Source organism: Coregonus lavaretus (assembly GCF_964263955.1).
Source record: "Coregonus lavaretus genome assembly, contig: HAP1_SCAFFOLD_415, whole genome shotgun sequence".
Taxonomy (NCBI): Eukaryota; Metazoa; Chordata; class Actinopteri; order Salmoniformes; family Salmonidae; genus Coregonus; species Coregonus lavaretus.
The window spans coordinates 124,970-148,883 of NW_028157781.1; the positions used below are offsets into that span (position 1 = coordinate 124,970).

The window sequence follows — 23,914 nt, forward strand, 5'->3', positions numbered from 1 at the left end:
GAAGACTAGTATTACCTCCTGTTATTAAGAAGACTAGTATTACCTCCTGTTATTATGAAGACTAACCTCCTCCTGTTATTATGAAGACTAACCTCCTCCTGTTATTATGAAGACTAGTATTACCTCCTCCTGTTATTATGAAGACTAGTATTACCTCCTCCTGTTATTATGAAGACTAGTATTACCTCCTGTTATTATGAAGACTAGTATTACCTCCTCCTGTTATTATGAAGACTAGTATTACCTCCTCCTGTTATTATGAAGACTAGTATTACCTCCTGTTATTATGAAGACTAGTATTACCTCCTGTTATTATGAAGACTAGTATTACCTCCTCCTGTTATTATGAAGACTAGTATTACCTCCTCCTGTTATTATGAAGACTAGTATTACCTCCTCCTGTTATTATGAATACTAGTATTACCTCCTGTTATTATGAAGACTAGTATTACCTCCTCATGTTATTATGAAGACTAGTATTACCTCCTCCTGTTATTATGAAGACTAGTATTACCTCCTGTTATTATGAAGACTAGTATTACCTCCTGTTATTATGAAGACTAGTATTACCTCCTCCTGTTATTATGAAGACTAGTATTACCTCCTCCTGTTATTATGAAGACAAGTATTACCTCCTCCTGTTATTATGAAGACTAGTATTACCTCCTGTTATTATGAAGACTAGTATTACCTCCTCCTGTTATTATGAAGACTAGTATTACCTCCTCCTGTTATTATGAAGACTAGTATTACCTCCTGTTATTATGAAGACTAGTATTACCTCCTGTTATTATGAAGACTAGTATTACCTCCTCCTGTTATTATGAAGACTAGTATTACCTCCTCCTGTTATTATGAAGACTAGTATTACCTCCTCCTGTTATTATGAAGACTAGTATTACCTCCTGTTATTATGAAGACTAGTATTACCTCCTGTTATTATGAAGACTAGTATTACCTCCTCCTGTTATTATGAAGACTAGTAATACCTCCTGTTATTATGAAGACCAGTATTACCTCCTGTTATTATGAAGACTAGTATTACCTCCTCCTGTTATTATGAAGACTAGTATTACCTCCTGTTATTATGAAGACTAGTATTACCTCCTCCTGTTATTATGAAGACTAGTATTACCTCCTGTTATTATGAAGACAAGTATTACCTCCTCCTGTTATTATGAAGACAAGTATTACCTCCTCCTGTTATTATGAAGACTAGTATTACCTCCTCCTGTTATTATGAAGACTAGTATTACCTCCTGTTATTATGAAGACAAGTATTACCTCCTCCTGTTATTATGAAGACTAGTATTACCTCCTGTTATTATGAAGACTAGTATTACCTCCTCCTGTTATTATGAAGACTAGTATTACCTCCTGTTATTATGAAGACTAGTATTACCTCCTCCTGTTATTATGAAGACTAGTATTACCTCCTGTTATTATGAAGACTAGTATTACCTCCTCCTGTTATTATGAAGACTAGTATTACCTCCTCCTGTTATTATGAAGACTAGTATTACCTCCTGTTATTATGAAGACTAGTATTACCTCCTCCTGTTATTATGAAGACTAGTATTACCTCCTCCTGTTATTATGAAGACTAGTATTACCTCCTCCTGTTATTATGAAGACTAGTATTACCTCCTCCTGTTATTATGAAGACTAGTATTACCTCCTGTTATTATGAAGACTAGTATTACCTCCTCCTGTTATTATGAAGACTAGTATTACCTCCTCCTGTTATTATGAAGACTAGTATTACCTCCTGTTATTATGAAGACTAGTATTACCTCCTGTTATTATGAAGACTAGTATTACCTCCTCCTGTTATTATGAAGACTAGTATTACCTCCTCCTGTTATTATGAAGACTAGTATTACCTCCTCCTGTTATTATGAAGACTAGTATTACCTCCTGTTATTATGAAGACTAGTATTACCTCCTGTTATTAAGAAGACTAGTATTACCTCCTCCTGTTATTATGAAGACTAGTATTACCTCCTCCTGTTATTATGAAGACTAGTATTACCTCCTCCTGTTATTATGAAGACTAGTATTACCTCCTCCTGTTATTATGAAGACTAGTATTACCTCCTGTTATTATGAGACTAGTATTACCTCCTCCTGTTATTATGAAGACTAGTATTACCTCCTGTTATTATGAAGACTAGTATTACCTCCTCCTGTTATTATGAAGACTAGTATTACCTCCTGTTATTATGAAGACTACTATTACCTCCTCCTGTTATTATGAAGACTAGTATTACCTCCTGTTATTATGAAGACTACTATTACCTCCTCCTGTTATTATGAAGACTAGTATTACCTCCTCCTGTTATTATGAAGACTACTATTACCTCCTCCTGTTATTATGAAGACTAGTATTACCTCCTCCTGTTATTATGAAGACTAGTATTACCTCCTCCTGTTATTATGAAGACTAGTATTACCTCCTCCTGTTATTATGAAGACTAGTATTACCTCCTCCTGTTATTATGAAGACTAGTATTACCTCCTGTTATTATGAGACTAGTATTACCTCCTCCTGTTATTATGAAGACTAGTATTACCTCCTGTTATTATGAAGACTAGTATTACCTCCTCCTGTTATTATGAAGACTAGTATTACCTCCTGTTATTATGAAGACTACTATTACCTCCTCCTGTTATTATGAAGACTAGTATTACCTCCTGTTATTATAAAGACTACTATTACCTCCTCCTGTTATTATGAAGACTAGTATTACCTCCTCCTGTTATTATGAAGACTACTATTACCTCCTCCTGTTATTATGAAGACTAGTATTACCTCCTCCTGTTATTATGAAGACTAGTATTACCTCCTCCTGTTATGATGAAGACTAGTATTACCTCCTGTTATTATGAAGACTAGTATTACCTCCTCCTGTTATTATGAAGACTAGTATTACCTCCTGTTATTATGAAGACTAGTATTACCTCCTCCTGTTATTATGAAGACTAGTATTACCTCCTCCTGTTATTATGAAGACTAGTATTACCTCCTCCTGTTATTATGAAGACTAGTATTACCTCCTCCTGTTATTATGAAGACTAGTATTACCTCCTGTTATTATGAAGACTAGTATTACCTCCTCCTGTTATTATGAAGACTAGTATTACCTCCTCCTGTTATTATGAAGACTAGTATTACCTCCTGTTATTATGAAGACTAGTATTACTTCCTGTTATTATGAAGACTAGTATTACCTCCTCCTGTTATTATGAAGACTAGTATTACCTCCTCCTGTTATTATGAAGACTAGTATTACCTCCTCCTGTTATTATGAAGACTAGTATTACCTCCTGTTATTATGAAGACTAGTATTACCTCCTGTTATTAAGAAGACTAGTATTACCTCCTCCTGTTATTATGAAGACTAGTATTACCTCCTCCTGTTATTATGAAGACTAGTATTACCTCCTCCTGTTATTATGAAGACTAGTATTACCTCCTCCTGTTATTATGAAGACTAGTATTACCTCCTGTTATTATGAGACTAGTATTACCTCCTCCTGTTATTATGAAGACTAGTATTACCTCCTGTTATTATGAAGACTAGTATTACCTCCTCCTGTTATTATGAAGACTAGTATTACCTCCTGTTATTATGAAGACTACTATTACCTCCTCCTGTTATTATGAAGACTAGTATTACCTCCTGTTATTATGAAGACTACTATTACCTCCTCCTGTTATTATGAAGACTAGTATTACCTCCTCCTGTTATTATGAAGACTACTATTACCTCCTCCTGTTATTATGAAGACTAGTATTACCTCCTCCTGTTATTATGAAGACTAGTATTACCTCCTCCTGTTATTATGAAGACTAGTATTACCTCCTCCTGTTATTATGAAGACTAGTATTACCTCCTCCTGTTATTATGAAGACTAGTATTACCTCCTGTTATTATGAGACTAGTATTACCTCCTCCTGTTATTATGAAGACTAGTATTACCTCCTGTTATTATGAAGACTAGTATTACCTCCTCCTGTTATTATGAAGACTAGTATTACCTCCTGTTATTATGAGACTAGTATTACCTCCTCCTGTTATTATGAAGACTAGTATTACCTCCTGTTATTATGAAGACTAGTATTACCTCCTCCTGTTATTATGAAGACTAGTATTACCTCCTGTTATTATGAAGACTACTATTACCTCCTCCTGTTATTATGAAGACTAGTATTACCTCCTGTTATTATGAAGACTACTATTACCTCCTCCTGTTATTATGAAGACTAGTATTACCTCCTCCTGTTATTATGAAGACTACTATTACCTCCTCCTGTTATTATGAAGACTAGTATTACCTCCTCCTGTTATTATGAAGACTAGTATTACCTCCTCCTGTTATGATGAAGACTAGTATTACCTCCTGTTATTATGAAGACTAGTATTACATCCTGTTATTATGAAGACTAGTATTACCTCCTGTTATTACAAAGACTAGTATTACCTCCTCCTGTTATTATGAAGACTAGTATTACCTCCTCCTGTTATTATGAAGACTAGTATTACCTCCTCCTGTTATTATGAAGACTAGTATGACCTCCTCCTGTTATTATGAAGACTAGTATTACCTCCTCCTGTTCTTATGAAGACTAGTATTACCTCCTGTTATTATGAAGACTAGTATTACCACCTACTGTTATTATGAAGACTAGGAAATGAAATCATTGTTACACCATTGTAATACACTGTGATCTCTTATAATGTAATAAAACAAATGAAACAAGGAATGAGTAGCTCATTAATAACACCATCTCTGTTTTAATTTCCCAAATGGCCATCCCAAATATCACAATATTTCCTATTTTTGACCAGAACCCTATGAGCCCTATGGACCATGGTCAAAAGTAGTGCACTATAAAGGGAACAGGGTGCCATTTGGGATGCACACCTAAATATGACTCATGCTTGACTAATGAAGTTACCCGAGCAAAATCAATCGAATCAATAGAATTCTCTTTTGAAGATACCGTATATATCTTTATTTTCAAATCATTGGCACTGTGAAACATTGTGAAGCAAAGAGACCCACCCACACACACAAACTTGCAAAAACGTGCACTACAGAAATCCTATTCTTGACATTCTGGCGCTCCCGTCTAGCCATGCGTGTTCCTGTTCTGGCCAGGGCATGACTTGACTTTCACTCCACCTTGTTCCCACCTTCCTGATTACTGTAACATTGTCTTCTCCTGTGTTCTTCTCCTTTGGTGATGGGTCATATAACATCTGATTAGTAGGAGTTAATGAGTTATAAACATTCCTATGGCGGTCATAACCCTGCATAAGGTGATTATAACACCTTCGTAAGGTGTTCGTACCTCACTCCCTCTCAAAAAGAGACCTTTTAAAATAGGCTTTCCTTAGAAACGGTAGCTAGAGAACCCCTCGTATCTTGTTATGTAAACATCAATCCTAATTTAAACTTGTTGTTGTTGTTGTTTACATGATGTCCTGCTGCTGCTGTGTAGATTCACTGACCACCTGTGGGAGCAGAGGACAGTCAGTCAGGGTTGAAAGGTCAAGCACATAGAGACAACAAACAGATGGTTTAGAGAGACACAGTGCAGCATATTTAATAGTTTATATTGAACCTTTCTTTCAATAGTAAGTCCCATTGAGACCAAGATCTCTTTCGCAAGGGAGCCCTGCATCTCACAATTATACACAATTTGCAAAATACAACGTAGTACAAAATACAATAGTGTACGAGTCCCCTCATATAAATACCTTGGCATTTGGATTGATGACAAGTTGTCATTTAAAACACATATAGATGAGCTAATGAAGAAGCTGAGAATTAAACAGATGTAGGTTGTGCCTTTCTCTTGATAGTAGGAAAAACAATTGTTCAGTTGACTTTCCTGTCAGTCCTTCACTATGATGACATAATCTATATGAACGCTGCTGCCACTTCTTCAAAAGCATTGAATGCTGTTTATAATAGCACACTGCATTTGATTACGGGTGAGCGATTTTACACATCACTGTGATGTGAATCAGAAAGTGGGCTGGCCATCACTGGCAACGCGGAGAATGCAACATTGTCTTGTATTCATTTACAAAGCTATCTAGCAGAAATTACTGTACTGAACAAAAATATAAATGCAACATGCAACAATTTCAAAGAATTTACTGAGTTACAGTTCATATAAGGAAATCAGTCAATTGAAATAAATTCATTAGGCCCTAATCTATGGATTTCAAATGACTGGGAATAAAGATATGCATCTGTTGGTCACAGATACCTTTAAAAAAAGGAAGGGGGCGTGGATCAGAAAACCAGTCAGTATCTGGTGTGACCACCATTTGCCTTTTGCAGCGTGACACATCTCCTTCGCATGGAGTTGATCAGGCTGTTGATTGTGGCCTGTGGAATGTTGTCCCACTTCTCTTCAATGGCTGTGCAAAGTTGCTGGATATTGGTGGGAATTGGAACACGCTGCCGTACACTTTGATCCAGAGCATCCCAAACATGCTCAATGTTTGACATGTCTGGTGAGTATGCAGGCCATGGAAGAACTGGGACATTTTCAGCTTCCAGGAATTGTGTACAGATCCTTGCGAAATGTGGCCGTGCATTATCATGCTGAAACATGAGGTGATGGTGGCGGATGAATGGCACGACAATGGACCTCAGGATCTCATCACGGTATCTCTGTGCATTCAAATTGCCATCGATAAAATGCACTTCTGTTCGTTGTCCGTAGCTTATGCCTGCCCATACCATAACCCCACCGCCACCATCGGGCACTCTGTTCACAACGTTGACATCACCAACCGCTCGCCCACACGACGCCATACATGTGGTCTGCGGTTGTGAGGCCGGATGGACATACTGCCAAATTCTCTAAAATTACGTTGGAGGCGGCTTAGGGTAGAGAAATGAATATTTAATGCTCTGGCAACAACTCTGGTGGACATTCCTGCAGTCAGCATTCCAATTGCACGCTCCCTCAAAACTTGAGACATCTGTGGCATTGTGTTGTGTGACAAAACTGAACATTTTAGAGTGGCCTTTTATTGCCCCTAGTACAAGGTGCACCTGTGTAATGATCATGCCGTTTAATCAGCTTCTTGATATGCCACACCTGTCAGGTGGATGGATTATATTCGCAAAGGAGAAATGATCACTAACAGGGATGTAAACAAATTTGTGCACAACATTTGAGAGAAATAAGCTTTTTGTGTGTATGGAACATTTCTGGGATCTTCTATTTCAGCTCATAAAACATGGGACAAACACTTGTTTTTTATATTTTTGTTCAGTGTATATTAGGCCTACTTCACATCGCTTCTAACGCACAGAAGTAGGAAATACCTTACTTGCTCGGCTGGCTAACTCTTGAAATTCATTTTTTTAGATAAAACAGCCTTTAGTTTTTATGGGCCACATACATGGAACACATATCAGAGTACTCTACATTAGAGACCGTTACAGTGTGGACAGGACAGGACAGAACACATCTGTAGTTTAATGTGAAGAGTAGTGTTTCCTCCATAGCCAACAGGTTTAGTACTGAGGGGGTGGAGAGAACATAGCCATCAGGTCTAGTACTGAGGGGGTGGAGAGAACATAGCCATCAGGTTTAGTACTGAGGGGGTGGAGAGAACATAGCCATCAGGTTTAGTACTGAGGGGGTGGAGAGAACATAGCCATCAGGTCTAGTACTGAGGGGGTGAGGATAGGAGAAGTGTGTTAATTAAAGGTGGTTGGTCAACAGTTGAGATTTAAACTGCACTTACACACGGAGCACTAGCACCATCGCTCATTGAATATGTAATCTAGAACAAAATGAATGAAGGAAATGAATACAAAATGTTGATTTTCTCCACATTGATTAGCTGTAAGGCTACGAAATATTATGTCTGCCTTTATTAGCTAGGCCTGCATGACTATATGAGTGGTACTTTCCCCTACTGATTGACTGTCAGCTGTGGGTTTCCATGGACGCGTCCCAAATGGCACCCTATTCCACATATAGCGCACTACTTTTGAACAGAGCCCTATGGGTGCCCTGATCAAAAGTAGTGTACCCTACAAAACTAGACTCCCTGCGGACCTGTCATCTTTTCACTCCCTCCTCTCTACATTCTCTTCCTCTGTTTCCGCTGCTAAAGCCACTTTCTACCACTCTAAATTTCAAGCCTCTGCCTCTAACCCTAGGAAGCTCTTTGCCACCTTCTCCTCCCTGCTGAATCCTCCTCCTCCTCCCCCTCCCTCCTCCCTCTCTGTGGATGACTTCGTCAACCATTTTGAAAGGAAGGTTGACGACATCCAATCCTCATTTGTTAAGTCAAATGACACCGCTGGTCCTGCTCACACTGCCCTACCCTATGCTTTGACTTCTTTCTCCCCTCTCTCTCCAGATGAAATCTTGCGACTTGTGACGGCCGGCCGCCCAACAACCTGCCCGCTTGACCCTATCCCCTCCTCTCTTCTCCAGACCATTTCCGGAGACCTTCTCCCTTACCTCACCTCGCTCATCAACTCATCCTTGACCGCTGGCCATGTCCCTTCCGTCTTCAAGAGAGCGAGAGTTGCACCCCTCCTCAAAAAACCTACACTCGATCCCTCCGATGTCAACAACTACAGACCAGTATCCCTCTTTCTTTTCTCTCCTAAACTCTTGAGCGTGCCGTCTTTAGCCAACTCTCTTGCTATCTCTCTCAGAATGACCTTCTTGATCCAAACCAGTCAGGTTTCAAGACTTGTCATTCAACTGAGACTGCTCTTCTCTGTGTCACGGAGGCTGTCTACATTGTTAAAGCTAACTCTCTCTCCTCTGCTCTTGTCCTTCTAGACCTGTCTGCTGCCTTTGATACTGTGAACCATCAGATGCTCCTATACACCCTCTCCGAGTTGGGCATCTCTGGCGCTGCTCACTCTTGGATTACGTCCTACATGACAGGTCGCTCCTACCAGGTGGCGTGGCGAGAATCTGTCTCCGCACCACGTGCTCTCACCACTGGTGTCCCCCAGGGCTCAGTTCTAGGCCCTCTCCTATTCTCTCTATACACCAAGTCACTTGGCTCTGTCATATCCTCACATGGTCTCTCCTATCATTGCTACGCAGATGACACACAATTAATTTTCTCCTTTCCCCCTTCTGATAACCAGGTGGCGAATTGCATCTCTGCATGTCTGGCAGACATATCAGTGTGCATTTTGGATCACCACCTCAAGCTGAACCTCGGCAAGACGGAGCTGCCATCACGGTTGACAACTCCATTGTGTCCTCCTCCCAGAGTGCAAAGAACCTTGGCGTGACCCTGGACAACACCCTGTCATTCTCCGCTAACATCAAAGCGGTGACCCGATCCTGCAGGTTCATGCTCTACAACATTCGCAGAGTACGACCCTACCTTACACAGAAAGCGGCACAGGTCCTAATCCAGGCACTTGTCATCTCCCGTCTGGCTAACTGCAACTCGCTGTTGGCTGGGCTCCCTGCCTGTGCCATTAAACCCCTACAACTTATCCAGAACGCTGCAGCCCGTCTGGTGTTCAACCTTCCCAAGTTCTCTCATGTCACCCCGCTCCTCCGCACACTCCACTGGCTTCCAGTTGAGGCTCGATCTACTACAAGACCATGGTGCTTGCCTACTGAGCTGTGAGGGGAACGGCACCTCCTTACCTTCAGGCTCAGATCAGTCCCTACACCCAAACGAGGGCACTACGTTCATCCACCTCTGGCCTGCTAGCCCCCCTACCTCTACGGAAGCACGGTTCCCGCTCAGCCCAGTCAAAGCTCTTCGCTGCTCTGGCACCCCAATGGTGGAACAAGCTCCCCCACGACGCCAGGAGTCACTGACCACCTTCCGGAGACACTTGAAACCCTACCTCTTTAAGGAATACCTGGAATAGTATAAAGTAATCCTTCTACCCCCCCCCCCCCCCCCCCCCCCTCCCCCACTCCCCCATAAAAAAAAGTGGTTGTCCCACTGGCTATCATAAGTTGAATGCACCAATTTGTAAGTCGCTCTGGATAAGAGCGTCTGCTAAATGACGTAAATGTAAAATGTATTCCCTATAAAGTGCACTACTTTTCACCCTGATCAAAAGTAGTTTGCTATATAGGGAATAGGGTGTTATTTGGGACTGAGCCGATATTGGTCCTAAGCATCTTCTGTGTGCGTTTATCTCACCTCTCCATCGCGGGTCTCGATGGTCTTGATCAGAACAGTCTTCTTGGAGTGGACCTCTGATGATCGCCCGGCGTCTGGGCTGGTCTCTGTGGATGGGATCGGACAGGAGGTAAGACAACCTTATACTAACAGAAACACAAAACCAACCTAACAGAAACACAACACCAAGCTAACAGAAACACAACACCAAGCTAACAGAAACACAAAACCAACCTAACAGAAACACAACACCAAGCTAACAGAAACACAACACCAAGCTAACAGAAACACAACACCAAGCTAACAGAAACACAACACCAAGCTAACAGAAACACAAAACCAACCTAACAGAAACACAACACCAAGCTAACAGAAACACAAAACCAACCTAACAGAAACACAACACCAAGCTAACAGAAACACAAAACCAACCTAACAGAAACACAACACCAAGCTAACAGAAACACAAAACCAACCTAACAGAAACACAACACCAAGCTAACAGAAACACAACACCAAGCTAACAGAAACACAACACCAAGCTAACATCAACACCAACCCAGAGTTGTGTATATGATTCGTTCTGCCTCAACCTAACCCAAAAAGCCACAGTTGAATGACCCCTAATCAATCAATCAATCAATCAATCAATCAATCAATTAACTTCAATCGTGCTCAATTGTTTTCATTTAATTGATTGTGGTCTCAGTGATGTCGATATCTGAAATGCATGAATTCATGGTACAGCTACTCCACCTTGTGGTGAAGTTGTGATGCTTCTCTCAGGTTCCTGTCACGACCCCTTACTTTAACTTCCTGTACACGTGTCACATAGTACTCATTGCTGACAGTTGTGAGGAAGTGTGTTTGCAGTAGTCACCTCTGAATCCAACAGTGGAATATAATGAGGCATTAGAGCGGGAGCCTGAGTGGGAAGACTGGGAGCCAGATACAGTGATTCTGGGGAAGACAGTGAAGACCAACAGAACAGTTAATTACAGGTGAAATGACCAGTTTATGATAACCTTACTCACTCACTTACCTCCCCCTGCTCCTACCCCTACACCTCCCCTTCCTCTTCTCTAGCCCTCCCCTGCTCCTCCCCCTACTCCTCCCCTCCCTCTTCTCTATCCCTCCTCCTGCTCCTCCCCCTACACCTCCCCTCCCTCTTCTCTAGCCCTCCCCTGCTCCTCCCCCTGCCCTTCCCCTACTCCTCTCCTCCCTCTTCCCTAGCCCTCCCCTGCTCCTCCCCCTTCTCCTCCCCCTACTCCTCCCCTCCCTCTTCTCTATCCCTCCCCCTGCTCCTCCCCCTACTCCTCCCCTCCCTCTCCTCTATCCCTCTCCCTACTCCTCCCTCTCTCCTACCTGCTCTCCTCTCCCTCCAGTAGTTTCCTGTAGGTAGCGATCTCTATGTCCAGGGCCATCTTGACATTGAGCAGGTCCTGGTACTCTCTGAGGTGGCGAGCCATATCATCCTTCATCTTGGCGATCTCAGCCTCCAGACGGGTGATGGAGTCCTGGTAACCTCCAGACTCGTTTCCCAGACGATCCTCCATCTCCCTCATCTGCCTCAGCAGAGACTCGTTCTGTAGGGGGGAGAGAGAGAGAGGGGTGATTACATAAACAGTAAGGTGGGTAAACAGGCATCATAGTTAGATTGAGAGGGGAGCCTGTGGAGAGGTGCTTAAAGTGATGATAGATTAGGGAATTGTCCAGAAGTGATGATAGGTTAGGGAATTGTCCTGAAGTGATGATAGGTTAGGGAATTGTCCTGAAGTGATGATAGGTTAGGGAATTGTCCAGAAGTGATGATAGGTTAGGGAATTGTCCTGAAGTGATGATAGGTTAGGGAATTGTCCAGAAGTGATGATAGGTTAGGGAATTGTCCTGAAGTATGTACTACTCCCCAGACATTTAAAAGCATTGGATTGGTGTAAGCCATGGCTAGATGGAGTTTCTAACATATTTCCTACACCAATCCTTTCCTGTCAAATCCATGAAAGGAAGCAAACAAGAGTACACTTAGTCCAGGAGGATGTAGAGTAGGATGTAGTAATAGTCCAGGAGGATGTAGAGTAGGATGTAGTAATAGTCCAGGAGGATGTAGAGTAGGATGTAGTAATAGTCCAGGAGGATGTAGAGTAGGATGTAGTAATAGTCCAGGAGGAAATAGAGTAGGATGTAGTAATAGTCAAGGAGGATACAGAGTAGGATGTAGTAATAGTCCAGGAGGATATCGAGTAGGATGTAGTAATAGTCCAGGAGGATGTAGAGTAGGATGTAGTAATAGTCCAGGAGGATGTAGAGTAGGATGAAGTAATAGTCCAGGAGGATATAGAGTAGGATGTAGTAATAGTGTAGCAGGATGTAGAGTAGGATGTAGTAATAGTCCAGGAGGATATAGAGTAGGATGTAGTAATAGTCCAGGAGGATATCGAGTAGGATGTAGTAATAGTCCAGGAGGATATCGAGTAGGATGTAGTAATAGTCCAGGAGGATGTAGAGTAGGATGTAGTAATAGTCCAGGAGGATATCGAGTAGGATGTAGTAATAGTCCAGGAGGATGTAGAGTAGGATGTAGTAATAGTCCAGCAGGATGTAGAGTAGGATGTAGTAATAGTCCAGTAGGATATCGAGTAGGATGTAGTAATAGTCCAGGAGGATGTAGAGTAGGATGTAGTAATAGTCCAGGAGGATGTAGAGTAGGATGTAGTAATAGTGTAGCAGGATGTAGAGTAGGATGTAGTAATAGTCCAGGAGGATGTAGAGTAGGATGTAGTAATAGTCCAGGAGGATGTAGAGTAGGATGTAGTAATAGTCCAGGAGGATGTAGAGTAGGATGTAGTAATAGTCCAGGAGGAAATAGAGTAGGATGTAGTAATAGTCAAGGAGGATACAGAGTAGGATGTAGTAATAGTCCAGGAGGATATCGAGTAGGATGTAGTAATAGTACAGGAGGATGTAGAGTAGGATGTAGTAATAGTCCAGGAGGATATAGAGTAGGATGTAGTAATAGTCCAGGAGGATATAGAGTAGGATGTAGTAATAATCCAGGAGGATGTAGAGTAGGATGTAGTAATAGTCCAGGAAGATGTAGAGTAGGATGTAGTAATAGTCCAGGAGGATATAGAGTAGGATGTAGTAATAGTCCAGGAGGATATAGAGTAGGATGTAGTAATAGTCCAGGAGGATGTAGAGTAGGATGTAGTAATAGTCCAGGAGGATATAGAGTAGGATGTAGTAATAGTCCAGGAGGATATAGAGTAGGATGTAGTAATAGTCCAGGAGGATATAGAGTAGGATGTAGTAATAGTCCAGGAGGATATAGAGTAGGATGTAGTAATAGTCCAGGAGGAGGTAGAGTAGGATGTAGTAATAGTCCAGGAAGATACAGAGTAGGATGTAGTAATAGTCCAGGAGGATGTAGAGTAGGATGTAGTAATAGTGTAGGAATATATATAGTAGGATGTAGTAATAGTCCAGGAAGATACAGAGTAGGATGTAGTAATAGTCCAGGAGGATGTAGAGTAGGATGTAGTAATAGTGTAGGAATATATATAGTAGGATGTAGTAATAGTCCAGGAAGATACAGAGTAGGATGTAGTAATAGTCCAGGAGGATGTAGAGTAGGATGTAGTAATAGTGTAGGAATATATATAGTAGGATGTAGTAATAGTCCAGGAAGATACAGAGTAGGATGTAGTAATAGTCCAGGAGGATGTAGAGTAGGATGTAGTAATAGTGTAGGAATATATATAGTAGGATGTAGTAATAGTCCAGGAAGATACAGAGTAGGATGTAGTAATAGTCCAGGAGGATGTAGAGTAGGATGTAGTAATAGTGTAGGAATATATATAGTAGGATGTAGTAATAGTCCAGGAAGATACAGAGTAGGATGTAGTAATAGTCCAGGAGGATGTAGAGTAGGATGTAGTAATAGTCCAGGAGGATGTAGAGTAGGATGTAGTAATAGTCCAGGAGGATATAGAGTAGGATGTAGTAATAGTCCAGGAGGATATAGAATAGGATGTAGTAATAGTCCAGGAGGATATAGAGTAGGATGTAGTAATAGTCCAGGAGGATGTAGAGTAGGATGTAGTAATAGTCCAGGAGGATGTAGAGTAGGATGTAGTAATAGTCCAGGAGGATATAGAGTAGGATGTAGTAATAGTCCAGGAGGATATAGAGTAGGATGTAGTAATAGTCCAGGAGGATATAGAGTAGGATGTAGTAATAGTGTAGGAGGATATAGAGTAGGATGTAGTAATAGTCCAGGAGGATATAGAGTAGGATGTAGTAATAGTCCAGGAGGATATAGAGTAGGATGTAGTAATAGTCCAGGAGGATATAGAGTAGGATGTAGTAATAGTCCAGGAGGATGTAGAGTAGGATGTAGTAATAGTCCAGGAGGATATAGAGTAGGATGTAGTAATAGTCCAGGAGGATATAGAGTAGGATGTAGTAATAGTCCAGGAGGATGTAGAGTAGGATGTAGTAATAGAGTACTCACGGTTCCCTTGAGAGAGTCGATCTCGCAGGTGTAGGACTGGATCTGGTGTCTGAACTCCATGCTCTCCTGTTTGGCCTGTCTCAGAGCATCGTTGTTCTTGTTCACAGCCTGGTTCAGGTCTGACACCTGGAGAGGAGGTGGAGACATGGGTTAGAATAGATGCTACTGTCACTGTCTAGTAGTGCCGATGTAGTTAGTTCAGCTACTGTCACAGTCCACATATCATATCCAGCTTTGGCTCATCTGGCCCTGCTTTACTTCAAGTACTGGCAGTCACATGTTCTTTGCCAGGGTTGGGGACTTGGGGTCGATTTCATTTCATTGCAATGCAGTCAATTTAATTCAAATTTCAACGTAATTAATTCACTGAATTGAAACGGAATAGTCTCCAATCCCCTTCTGTGTTGTCCTAAACCAATTATCTCAACCAATCCGATGGCAGCAAGCCTCTCTAACTACCCGCCCGTATTTCTAGTGTTTACCTTGGACTTGTACCAGTCCTCGGTACTCTACCATCATATATAATACTACTGTGTTTTATAGGTGGTGTTTACCTTGGACTTGTACCAGTCATCTGTACTCTACCATCATATATAATACTACTGTGTTTTATAGGTGGTGTTTACCTTGGACTTGTACCAGTCCTCTGCCTCTGAGATGTTCTTGGCGGCGATGCCCTCGTACTGCATGCGGATGTCCCTGAGGGCAGCGGTCAGGTCTGGTTTGGTCATGTCCATCTGGACCTGTACTGAGGTCTCCTGCATCTGGCTCGTCAGCTCATGGATCTCCTGCAGGGGTCAGAGGATAGAGTTCAGAGGTCAGAGTTCAGAGGTTAGGGGTCGGGGTACATACAGGATTTAATTTAGATTATCAGCCTTTAGCATTAACAGCAATTATTTTCCTCCACTTTCCTCATTTATTGACTATACGTACGGCCCAGAGTTACACTGACTATGCCGCCCCACCAGGAAGAACCCTGGCTCCTACAATACATATACAGGACCAATGGTCTCTCTCTCTCTGTCCTTCATATACAGGACCAATGGTCTCTCTCTCTCTGTCCTTCATATACAGGACCAATGGTCTCTCTCTCTCTGTCCTTCATATACAGGACCAATGCTCTCTCTCTCTCTGTCCTTCATATACAGGACCAATGGTCTCTGTCTCTCTCATAGTTTAATTTTAGCTGTGCATGTGTTGAATAACATGCCAGAGGGCCCTCCATGTCACGAACCAGCTGATACATGCCAGCATTTCTCTAAAGTCAAATGTCAGGGGGAAGAAGAGAGAGCATGAAAGGACTTCTGGCTTAAGAAACTAGAAAAGTCCCTCTCCCCATCCACTGTACGCAGTGGAGCTGTATGGTTAGTGGTGTGGTGTGGTGTGGTGTGTATAGTTGGTTGTGTGGTGTGGTGTGGTGTGGTGTGTATAGTTGGTTGTGTGGTGTGGTGTGTATAGTTGGTTGTGTGGTGTGGTGTGGTGTGGTGTGTATAGTTGGTTGTGTAGGTGTGGTGTGGTGTGGTGTGGTGTGTATAGTTGGTTGTGTAGGTGTGGTGTGGTGTGGTGTGTATAGGTGGTTGTGTAGGTGTGGTGTGGTGTGGTGTGTATAGCTGGTTGTGTAGGTGTGGTGTGGTGTGGTGTGTATACTTGGTTGTGTGGTGTGGTGTGGTGTGGTGTGTATAGTTGGTTGTGTGGTGTGGTGTGGTGTGGTGTGTATAGTTGGTTGTGTGGTGTGGTGTGTATCATTGGTTCTGTGGTGTGGTGTGTATAGTTGGTTGTGTGGTGTGGTGTGGTGTGTATAGTTGGTTGTGTAGGTGTGGTGTGGTGTGGTGTGGTGTGTATAGTTGGTTGTGTAGGTGTGGTGTGGTGTGGTGTGGTGTGGTGTGTATAGTTGGTTGTGTGGTGTGGTGTGTATCATTGGTTCTGTGGTGTGGTGTGTATAGTTGGTTGTGTGGTGTGGTGTGTATCATTGGTTCTGTGGTGTGGTGTGTATAGTTGGTTGTGTGGTGTGGTGTGTATAGTTGGTTGTGTGGTGTGGTGTGTATCGTTGGTTCTGTGGTGTGGTGTGTATAGTTGGTTGTGTGGTGTGGTGTGTATCATTGGTTCTGTGGTGTGGTGTGTATAGTTGGTTGTGTGGTGTGGTGTGTATAGTTGGTTGTGTGGTGTGGTGTGTATCATTGGTTCTGTGGTGTGGTGTGTACCATTGGTTCTGTGGTGTGGTGTGTATAGTTGGTTGTGTGGTGTGGTGTGTATAGTTGGTTGTGTGGTGTGGTGTGTATCGTTGGTTCTGTGGTGTGGTGTGTATCGTTGGTTCTGTGGTGTGGTGTGTACCATTGGTTCTGTGGTGTGGTGTGTATAGTTGGTTGTGTGGTGTGGTGTGTATCGTTGGTTCTGTGGTGTGGTGTGTATCGTTGGTTCTGTGGTGTGGTGTGTATCGTTGGTTCTGTGGTGTGGTGTGTACCATTGGTTCTGTGGTGTGGTGTGTATAGTTGGTTGTGTGGTGTGGTGTGTATCGTTGGTTCTGTGGTGTGGTGTGTATCATTGGTTCTGTGGTGTGGTGTGTATAGTTGGTTGTGTGGTGTGGTGTGTATAGTTGGTTGTGTGGTGTGGTGTGTATCATTGGTTCTGTGGTGTGGTGTGTATAGTTGGTTGTGTGGTGTGGTGTGGTGTGGTGTGTATAGTTGGTTGTGTAGGTGTGGTGTGTTTACTGTAAGTATGCATGTCATATTTGCCCTACAATGTTGTTCTATAGTAACAGTGAGTGCCACATATATGATACTCCAGCTAACTGTATATTTAGGGGTATATATTGAGCTAACTGTATATTTAGGGGTATATATTGAGCTAACTGTATATTTAGGGGTATATATTGAGCTAACTGTATATTTAGGGGTAAATACTGACACAAAGGGTTTGTGTCAGCGACAAGCAGTCTGTATATTTACATTATGTTCCCCACCATGAAAATGTCAAGCAGAAAGAACAGCTGCAGGTTTGGTGTATAGAAGGGTCGAATGGGGGAACGTCTGACGATAAAGAATGCACGGGAACTGACATAGGCTGAAGTGGAGACGATTATACTCTTTTCTGTAGCATAAATAAGCCCTGTCTGAGCCAGAATGGCCCATATCTCCTGTTTCTGCAGCATACTGTACTGGTTTGTATATTTTCTTTTCACGTTGACCTTGTAGCATGGTTCCAGCAACTATGGTAGATATGTAAACAAGCCAGCCCAGTTCAGCTTGGCCCAGCTTGGCTCAGCTCGGCTCAGTAGTGTTAAAAGGGTATAAGTAAGTATCCTTGTCTGAGACAGGCTCCTGCCCTATGGGTAATTATATAATAATAATAATAATAATATGCCATTTAGCAGACGCTTTTATCCAAAGCGACTTACAGTCATGCGTGCATACATTTTTGTATATGGGTGGTCCCGGGGATCGAACCCACTACCCTGGCGTTACAAGCGCCGTGCTCTACCAACTGAGCTACAGAGGACCACATATATCTCCTGTTTCTGTAGCGTGAGGCTTGATGTACAAGTCTGAACAGGACGCTAATCTATCGCAGGGTGAAAAAAAGGGTTAAACATAAAGGCCCTGGGACACTACTGACCTCCTCATGAATCTTCTTGAGGAAGGTGATCTCCTCCTGCAGGCTCTCAATGCGTCTCTCCAGGTCCAGCCTGGCCAGAGTGGCAGAGTCCACATCCTAGAGAAACAGAACAAGAACATGGGATATAGTAGAGGATGTTTAATGTCTACGTCTCTGAGAGAGAGAGAGAGAGAGAGAGAGAGAGAGAGAGAGAGAGAGAGAGAGAGAGAGACAGAGGGAGAGAGAGAGAGAGAGAGAGAGAGAGAGAGAGAGAGAGAGAGAGAGAGAGAGAGAGAGAGAGGGGGAGAGAGAGAGAGAGAGAGTGTGAGAGTGAGTGAGAGAGAGAGTGAGAGAGAGAGAGAGACTCAGAAGTTACTCTGGGGAACAATTGCAGTTTCAGTTCATGTTGGTGTCACACTCGGCACTGTTATTGTTGATCTAACTTGACTGCATGTATTTCATTGATCATTATGGGAAGAGAGACATTTCTGAAGGCTGCCAAAGAAAGAGAGAAGGAGAAGGAAAGTGAGACTCACAGCTCTGAAAGCAGACAGGTTGTTCTCTGCCTCTTCCTTCTGGTGGATCTCCTCCTGCAGCCTGGAGGGAGGGAGAGAGAGTGGGAGAGAGGGAGGGAGCGAGGGAGGGAGGGAGGGAGGGAGATATTAAAGAAAAGGCTCAATTGGACTGTTAAACAGATTCAGAGACAACATTTTCCTCCCTGTCTGAGCCTGTAAGTAGGTGTTGTGATTTTGATTAGATTTATTAGGATCTCCATTAGCCGACAGCTAGTCTTACTGGGGTCCAACACATAATGAAAAAGACATTACAGACAAAATACTTTACAATTTACATACATTTTAAAAACATGAACATGTAATGTGTGTGTGCATCTATCAGTTACATATACAAATCAGTACATACACACAACAAGTAGGTCACATGGGGGAGAGGCGTTATGCCGTGAGGTGTTGCTTTATTTGTTTTTCGAAACCAGGTTTGCTGTTCACTTGCGCTATATAAGATGAAAGGGGGTTCCATGCACTCATGGCTCTGTATAATACTGTACGTTTCCTTGAATTTGTTCTGGATCTGGGGACTGTGAAAAGACCCCTGGTGGCGTGTCTGATGGGGTAAGTGTGTGTGTCAGTGTTGTGTGTAAATTGACTATGCAAACAATTTGTAACAGCAGACTTGACACTGTTGAACCAACAGACTACACCGAGTATACTCCACAGCAGATATAGGCTGGGAAGCAACTCCATTTTGGACAAACACAAAGTCTCTCAGGGGAGAGTTAATGATGTGCCGTTATCACTTTATCTTTAAAGCACAGTCTCTCTCTGTGACCAGAGGAATGGACCCTTCCTCCAGAGACACACATTCTTCATACGGTGGACCCCTGCAGCTGTTCTAAGGCAGGTCAAGGGTCAAACACAAAAGCAGAGAGGGCAGTGAGGTACAGAGATGGTTATAACCCCTACAAATCATTTGACATCCTTTTTGTGTCCCGGTTGCTTCCTGAATGGCTAAACATAGCTGACCATGCTCTGTTTATACAGACGTCACCTACACTGTGTCATTACTGTAGATGCAGACACTGTGTCATTACTGTTGATAAAGACACCTACACTGTGTCATTACTGTTGATAAAGACACCTACACTGTGTCATTAGTGTTGATGCAGACACCTACACTGTGTCATTACTGTTGATAAAGACACCTACACTGTGTCATTACTGTTGATAAAGACATCACTGACACTGTGGGTATGTATCCTATTATAGCCCACGGCGATACTCTGCTTATCTGTGGTCCACTGTAGCTCAGTTGGTAGAGCATGGTGCTTGCAATGGCAGGATAGTGGGTTGGATTCCCGGGACCACCCATACGTTAAATGTATGCATGCATGACTGTGAGTTGCTCTGGATCAAAGTGTCTGATAAATGGCACATATAATGGTTGGCAGGCTTAAGGCATGTCAGGACTCTGTGTTTAGATCACAGGGGAGGCGACTGATTCCCACCACGCCGTGTGTCTCATGTTGCCGTCGGCGATAAACTCCTTTACAGAGCAGACAGACAGAGGGGAGCATGTATAGCTGACAGAAGCTGGAGGCAGTGTTCTACCACAGAGCAGGAACTGTATGTGTCTCAGGGTAGGAGCACTGATCTAGGATACTAGATAATACTCTAATACGCTATGAATACCAACCCTGAGTTGATCTGAGGTCAGTATCACACAGCAGCTGTGTATTCCACCCTCAACCTTCCAACCTCCACTTTCACACTATTTTGACTCTCTCTCATTCCCCACTGCATCCAAACCCCTCCCACACAGGCCTTGAAGGAGATAGATTCCATCAGCTGTTACAGTGCAGAGAGAAAGAAAAAACCCAGAGACGATTTGACACTGCTGATCCAGTACCTCTACATAGAAACGTCTGTTAACAACAGTCAAACCACTAACTGTTCTTTTTATTTATATTTCTCCTGTGTTTGTGTTCTACTTGGCTTTTTACATAATTTTTCCTACTACCGTACTACCGATATTGATTACTGCATTGTTGGGAAAGAGCCTGAAAGGCTTTTCACTGTACTAGTCTTACGTGACAATAAAAACTTGAAACTTGTTGAACGCTCCCACAGTTTGTGTATAGACTCTCATGAGGCCTTGCATTCCACAGAGTCAGACACAGCATCCAATAGTCCTGCTGATAAATAGTTATATTTAGGAGAGGTACGGCAGGCGCTCAGGGTAAATTGGGATGGATAAGAATAGTGGTCTAATATGGGAATGGTATTCTGGGACTCCTGATTCGTAAAGGGCTCTGAGCAACTGTTGGACAAAGACGATCTGTCTGCCTGTCTGCCTGTCTGCCTGTCTCTGCCTGTCTCTGCCTGTCTGTCTGTCTCTGTCTGTCTGCCTGTCTGCCTGTCTGTCTGTCTGTCTGTCTGTCTGTCTGTCTGTCTGTCTGTCTGTCTGTCTGTCTGTCTGTCTGTCTGTCTGTCTGTCTGTCTGTCTGTCTGTCTGTCTGCCTGCCTGTCTGTCTGTCTGTCTGTCTGTCTGTCTATCTGGCTGTCTGTCTGTCTATCTGTCTGTCTGTCTCGGTCTGTCTGTCTGTCTCGGTCTGTCTATCTGTCTGTCTCTCTCTGTCTGTCTGTCTGTCTGTCTGTCTGTCTTTCTGCATGTCTCTGTTTTCTGCATGTCTCTGTCTGTCTGTCTGTCTGTCTGTCTGTCTGTCTGTCTGTCTGTCTGTCTGCCTGTCTGCCTGCCTGTCTGCCTGTCTGCCTGCCTGTCTGCCTGTCTGCCTGCCTGCCTGCCTGTCTGTCTAATCTGTCTGTCTACTATGGGGACTCTTTGAGACAGGTCTAGCAAACTTCTGCACTCTAGCAAACTTCAGACGGGCCTGGACATGTACTGGCTTAAGCAGGGGGACACGTCTGGCACTGCAGGATTTGAGTCCCTGGCGGCGTAGTGTGTTACTGATGGTAGGCTTTGTTACTTTGGTCCCAGCTCTCTGCAGGTCATTCACTAGGTCCCCCCGTGTGGTTCTGGGATTTTTGCTCACCGTTCTTGTGATCATTTTGACCCCACGGGGTGAGATCTTGCGTGGAGCCCCAGATCGAGGGAGATTATCAGTGGTCTTGTATGTCTTCCATTTCCTAATAATTGCTCCCACAGTTGATTTCTTCAAACCAAGCTGCTTACCTATTGAAGATTCAGTCTTCCCAGCCTGGTGCAGGTCTACAATTTTGTTTCTGGTGTCCTTTGACAGCTCTTTGGTCTTGGCCATAGTGGAGTTTGGAGTGTGACTGTTTGAGGTTGTGGACAGGTGTCTTTTATACTGATAACAAGTTCAAACAGGTGCCATTAATACAGGTAACGAGTGGAGGACAGAGGAGCCTCTTAAAGAAGAAGTTACAGGTCTGTGAGAGCCAGAAATCTTGCTTGTTTGTAGGTGACCAAATACTTATTTTCCACCATAATTTGCAAATAAATTCATTAAAAATCCTACAATGTGATTTTCTGGAATTTTTTTTCTCAATTTGTCTGTCATAGTTGACGTGTACCTATGATGAAAATTACAGGCCTCTCTCATCTTTTTAAGTGGGAGAACTTGCACAATTGGTGGCTGACTAAATACTTTTTTCCCCCACTGTATAATCACACTGCTCTCTTCTGTCTTCTGTCTTCTGCACCCTCTTTCTGACATTCTCTTTCTCAATCTCTTCTGCATTCATTCTCAAGCATTTTCTCAAAGCAGGAGAGAACTTCAAGTATTCATTGGTTCATTTCAATGTCAACTGACACCGTCACTGTGCGTCACCCGACACGACATGGCTGTTGTTTTCCTACTCACTCTAAGATGGAGGATACCAAATCACTGCTCGGACAATATTACTCCCCATTCAACCTATATTCTAAGGAATGGTTTTCATTCAGCAGAAAAACATACACATATTCTGATCATATCAGTCTTTGGCTACATTCTAAGGAATGGCTTTCACTCAGCACAACAGACAACACCTGTTCCGTCGTGTATTGATACATCTCAAGTAGTTCCAGACAGAAAACGTACAGTTATTGGAATATCACGATATTGATATATTTCGGGGCCCATAATCAAACGGCCCAAACTTCTCAAGTGAACAAGTTCATGAAGAATGTTTTACAGTAGTAATAGTTAACAGGTAGTTTCAGGGATTCTCTTTGGGTTTTTACCAACTTCTACTTCATGCAGTTTGAATTAAATCTACTTCCATTGTCTTCCAACAGTGGCTCCTGAATATAATAACCTCCTCTCTTCAGTTTTTACTAACGTGGCTTTTCTCTCATGCCATTTGATTTCTTAATCAAGAGCGTATTAGCCAGTGATTTTACTAACGTCTCTCTCATTGAACACTGCGTTGTTGAGGAAGAGCTTGCAGGTTAGCATTTCACTGAACCTGCCTGCTGTATCCTGTGCATGTGACAAATAAACTTAGATTTGATTTGCTGTATGTTTTGACCCCTGACCCCTGACCTCTCACCTGAGTTTGAGTTTCTGCAGGTCATCAGCCAAGTTGTCTCTCTCCACCTCTATGCGGGCTCGGTCATTGGACATGCCGTCCACCTGGCGCCTCAGCTCTCTCATTTCCTCCTCGTACATCTCGGCCACGCGGGTCGGCTCGCGGCCCCTCAGCCTCTCGATCTCCACCACCAGAGTAGCGTTCTGTTGCTCCAGGAAACGGACCTTCTCAATGTAGCTGGCGAACCGGTCGTTCAGGTGCTGCAGCTCTGCCTTCTCATTGGTTCTGGTGTCCAGGAAGTCGCGGTTCGTGGCGTCGGCCAGGTTGAAGTCCAGCTTCTCACCCATCCCGGCGTACGAGCGCATCGCGCCTCCGGAGGAGGAACGGATGCCGCCGGAGGAGTAGCTCGGGCGGGCGGAGGTCTTGGTCATCTCATACACTCTGGAGGACATGTGGGCCGAGCCGGAGGAGCCGCGCCCACCGTGGGAGAACATGGAGGACATGCTTGGGGTGGATCCAACACCGGAGCCGAAGGTGCGGCGGTAGGAGGAGGCTGACTGGGCGGACTGGGAGGAGAAGGACTTGCTCATGGTGGACGTTGTCCGATGGTCTGGCTGGAGGAACTTGATTGCTGTTGG

At 43.2% G+C, this 23,914-nt stretch overlaps 1 protein-coding gene across 1 annotated transcript; it reads right to left on the reverse strand.

Moving 5' to 3' along the window:
- Nucleotides 1-4,918: 4,918 nt before the first annotated feature.
- Nucleotides 4,919-23,914, reverse strand: LOC311124940 (desmin-like). Its single transcript, XM_084199035.1, has 9 exons — nucleotides 23,298-23,914; nucleotides 18,804-18,864; nucleotides 18,289-18,384; nucleotides 15,303-15,464; nucleotides 14,677-14,802; nucleotides 11,532-11,752; nucleotides 11,047-11,126; nucleotides 10,188-10,273; nucleotides 4,919-5,522 (listed from the first exon to the last, which is right to left on the reverse strand). Exons 1-9 carry the CDS (start codon nucleotides 23,864-23,866, stop codon nucleotides 5,481-5,483), a joined length of 1,443 nt encoding a protein of 480 aa, XP_084055161.1. The 5' UTR covers nucleotides 23,867-23,914; the 3' UTR covers nucleotides 4,919-5,480.

Bases quoted from the DNA above. Each gene is read 5' to 3' on its own strand.
- LOC311124940 (XM_084199035.1), bottom strand. From the start codon at position 23,866: ATGAGCAAGTCCTTCTCCTCCCAGTCCGCCCAGTCAGCCTCCTCCTAC. The intron at 18,865-23,297 runs GTGAGAGGTCAG...CCCTCCCTCCAG, and splicing joins CTGCAGAAACTCAAACTCAG to GCTGCAGGAGGAGATCCACC. The intron at 18,385-18,803 runs GTGAGTCTCACT...CTGTTTCTCTAG, and splicing joins ACCTGTCTGCTTTCAGAGCT to GATGTGGACTCTGCCACTCT.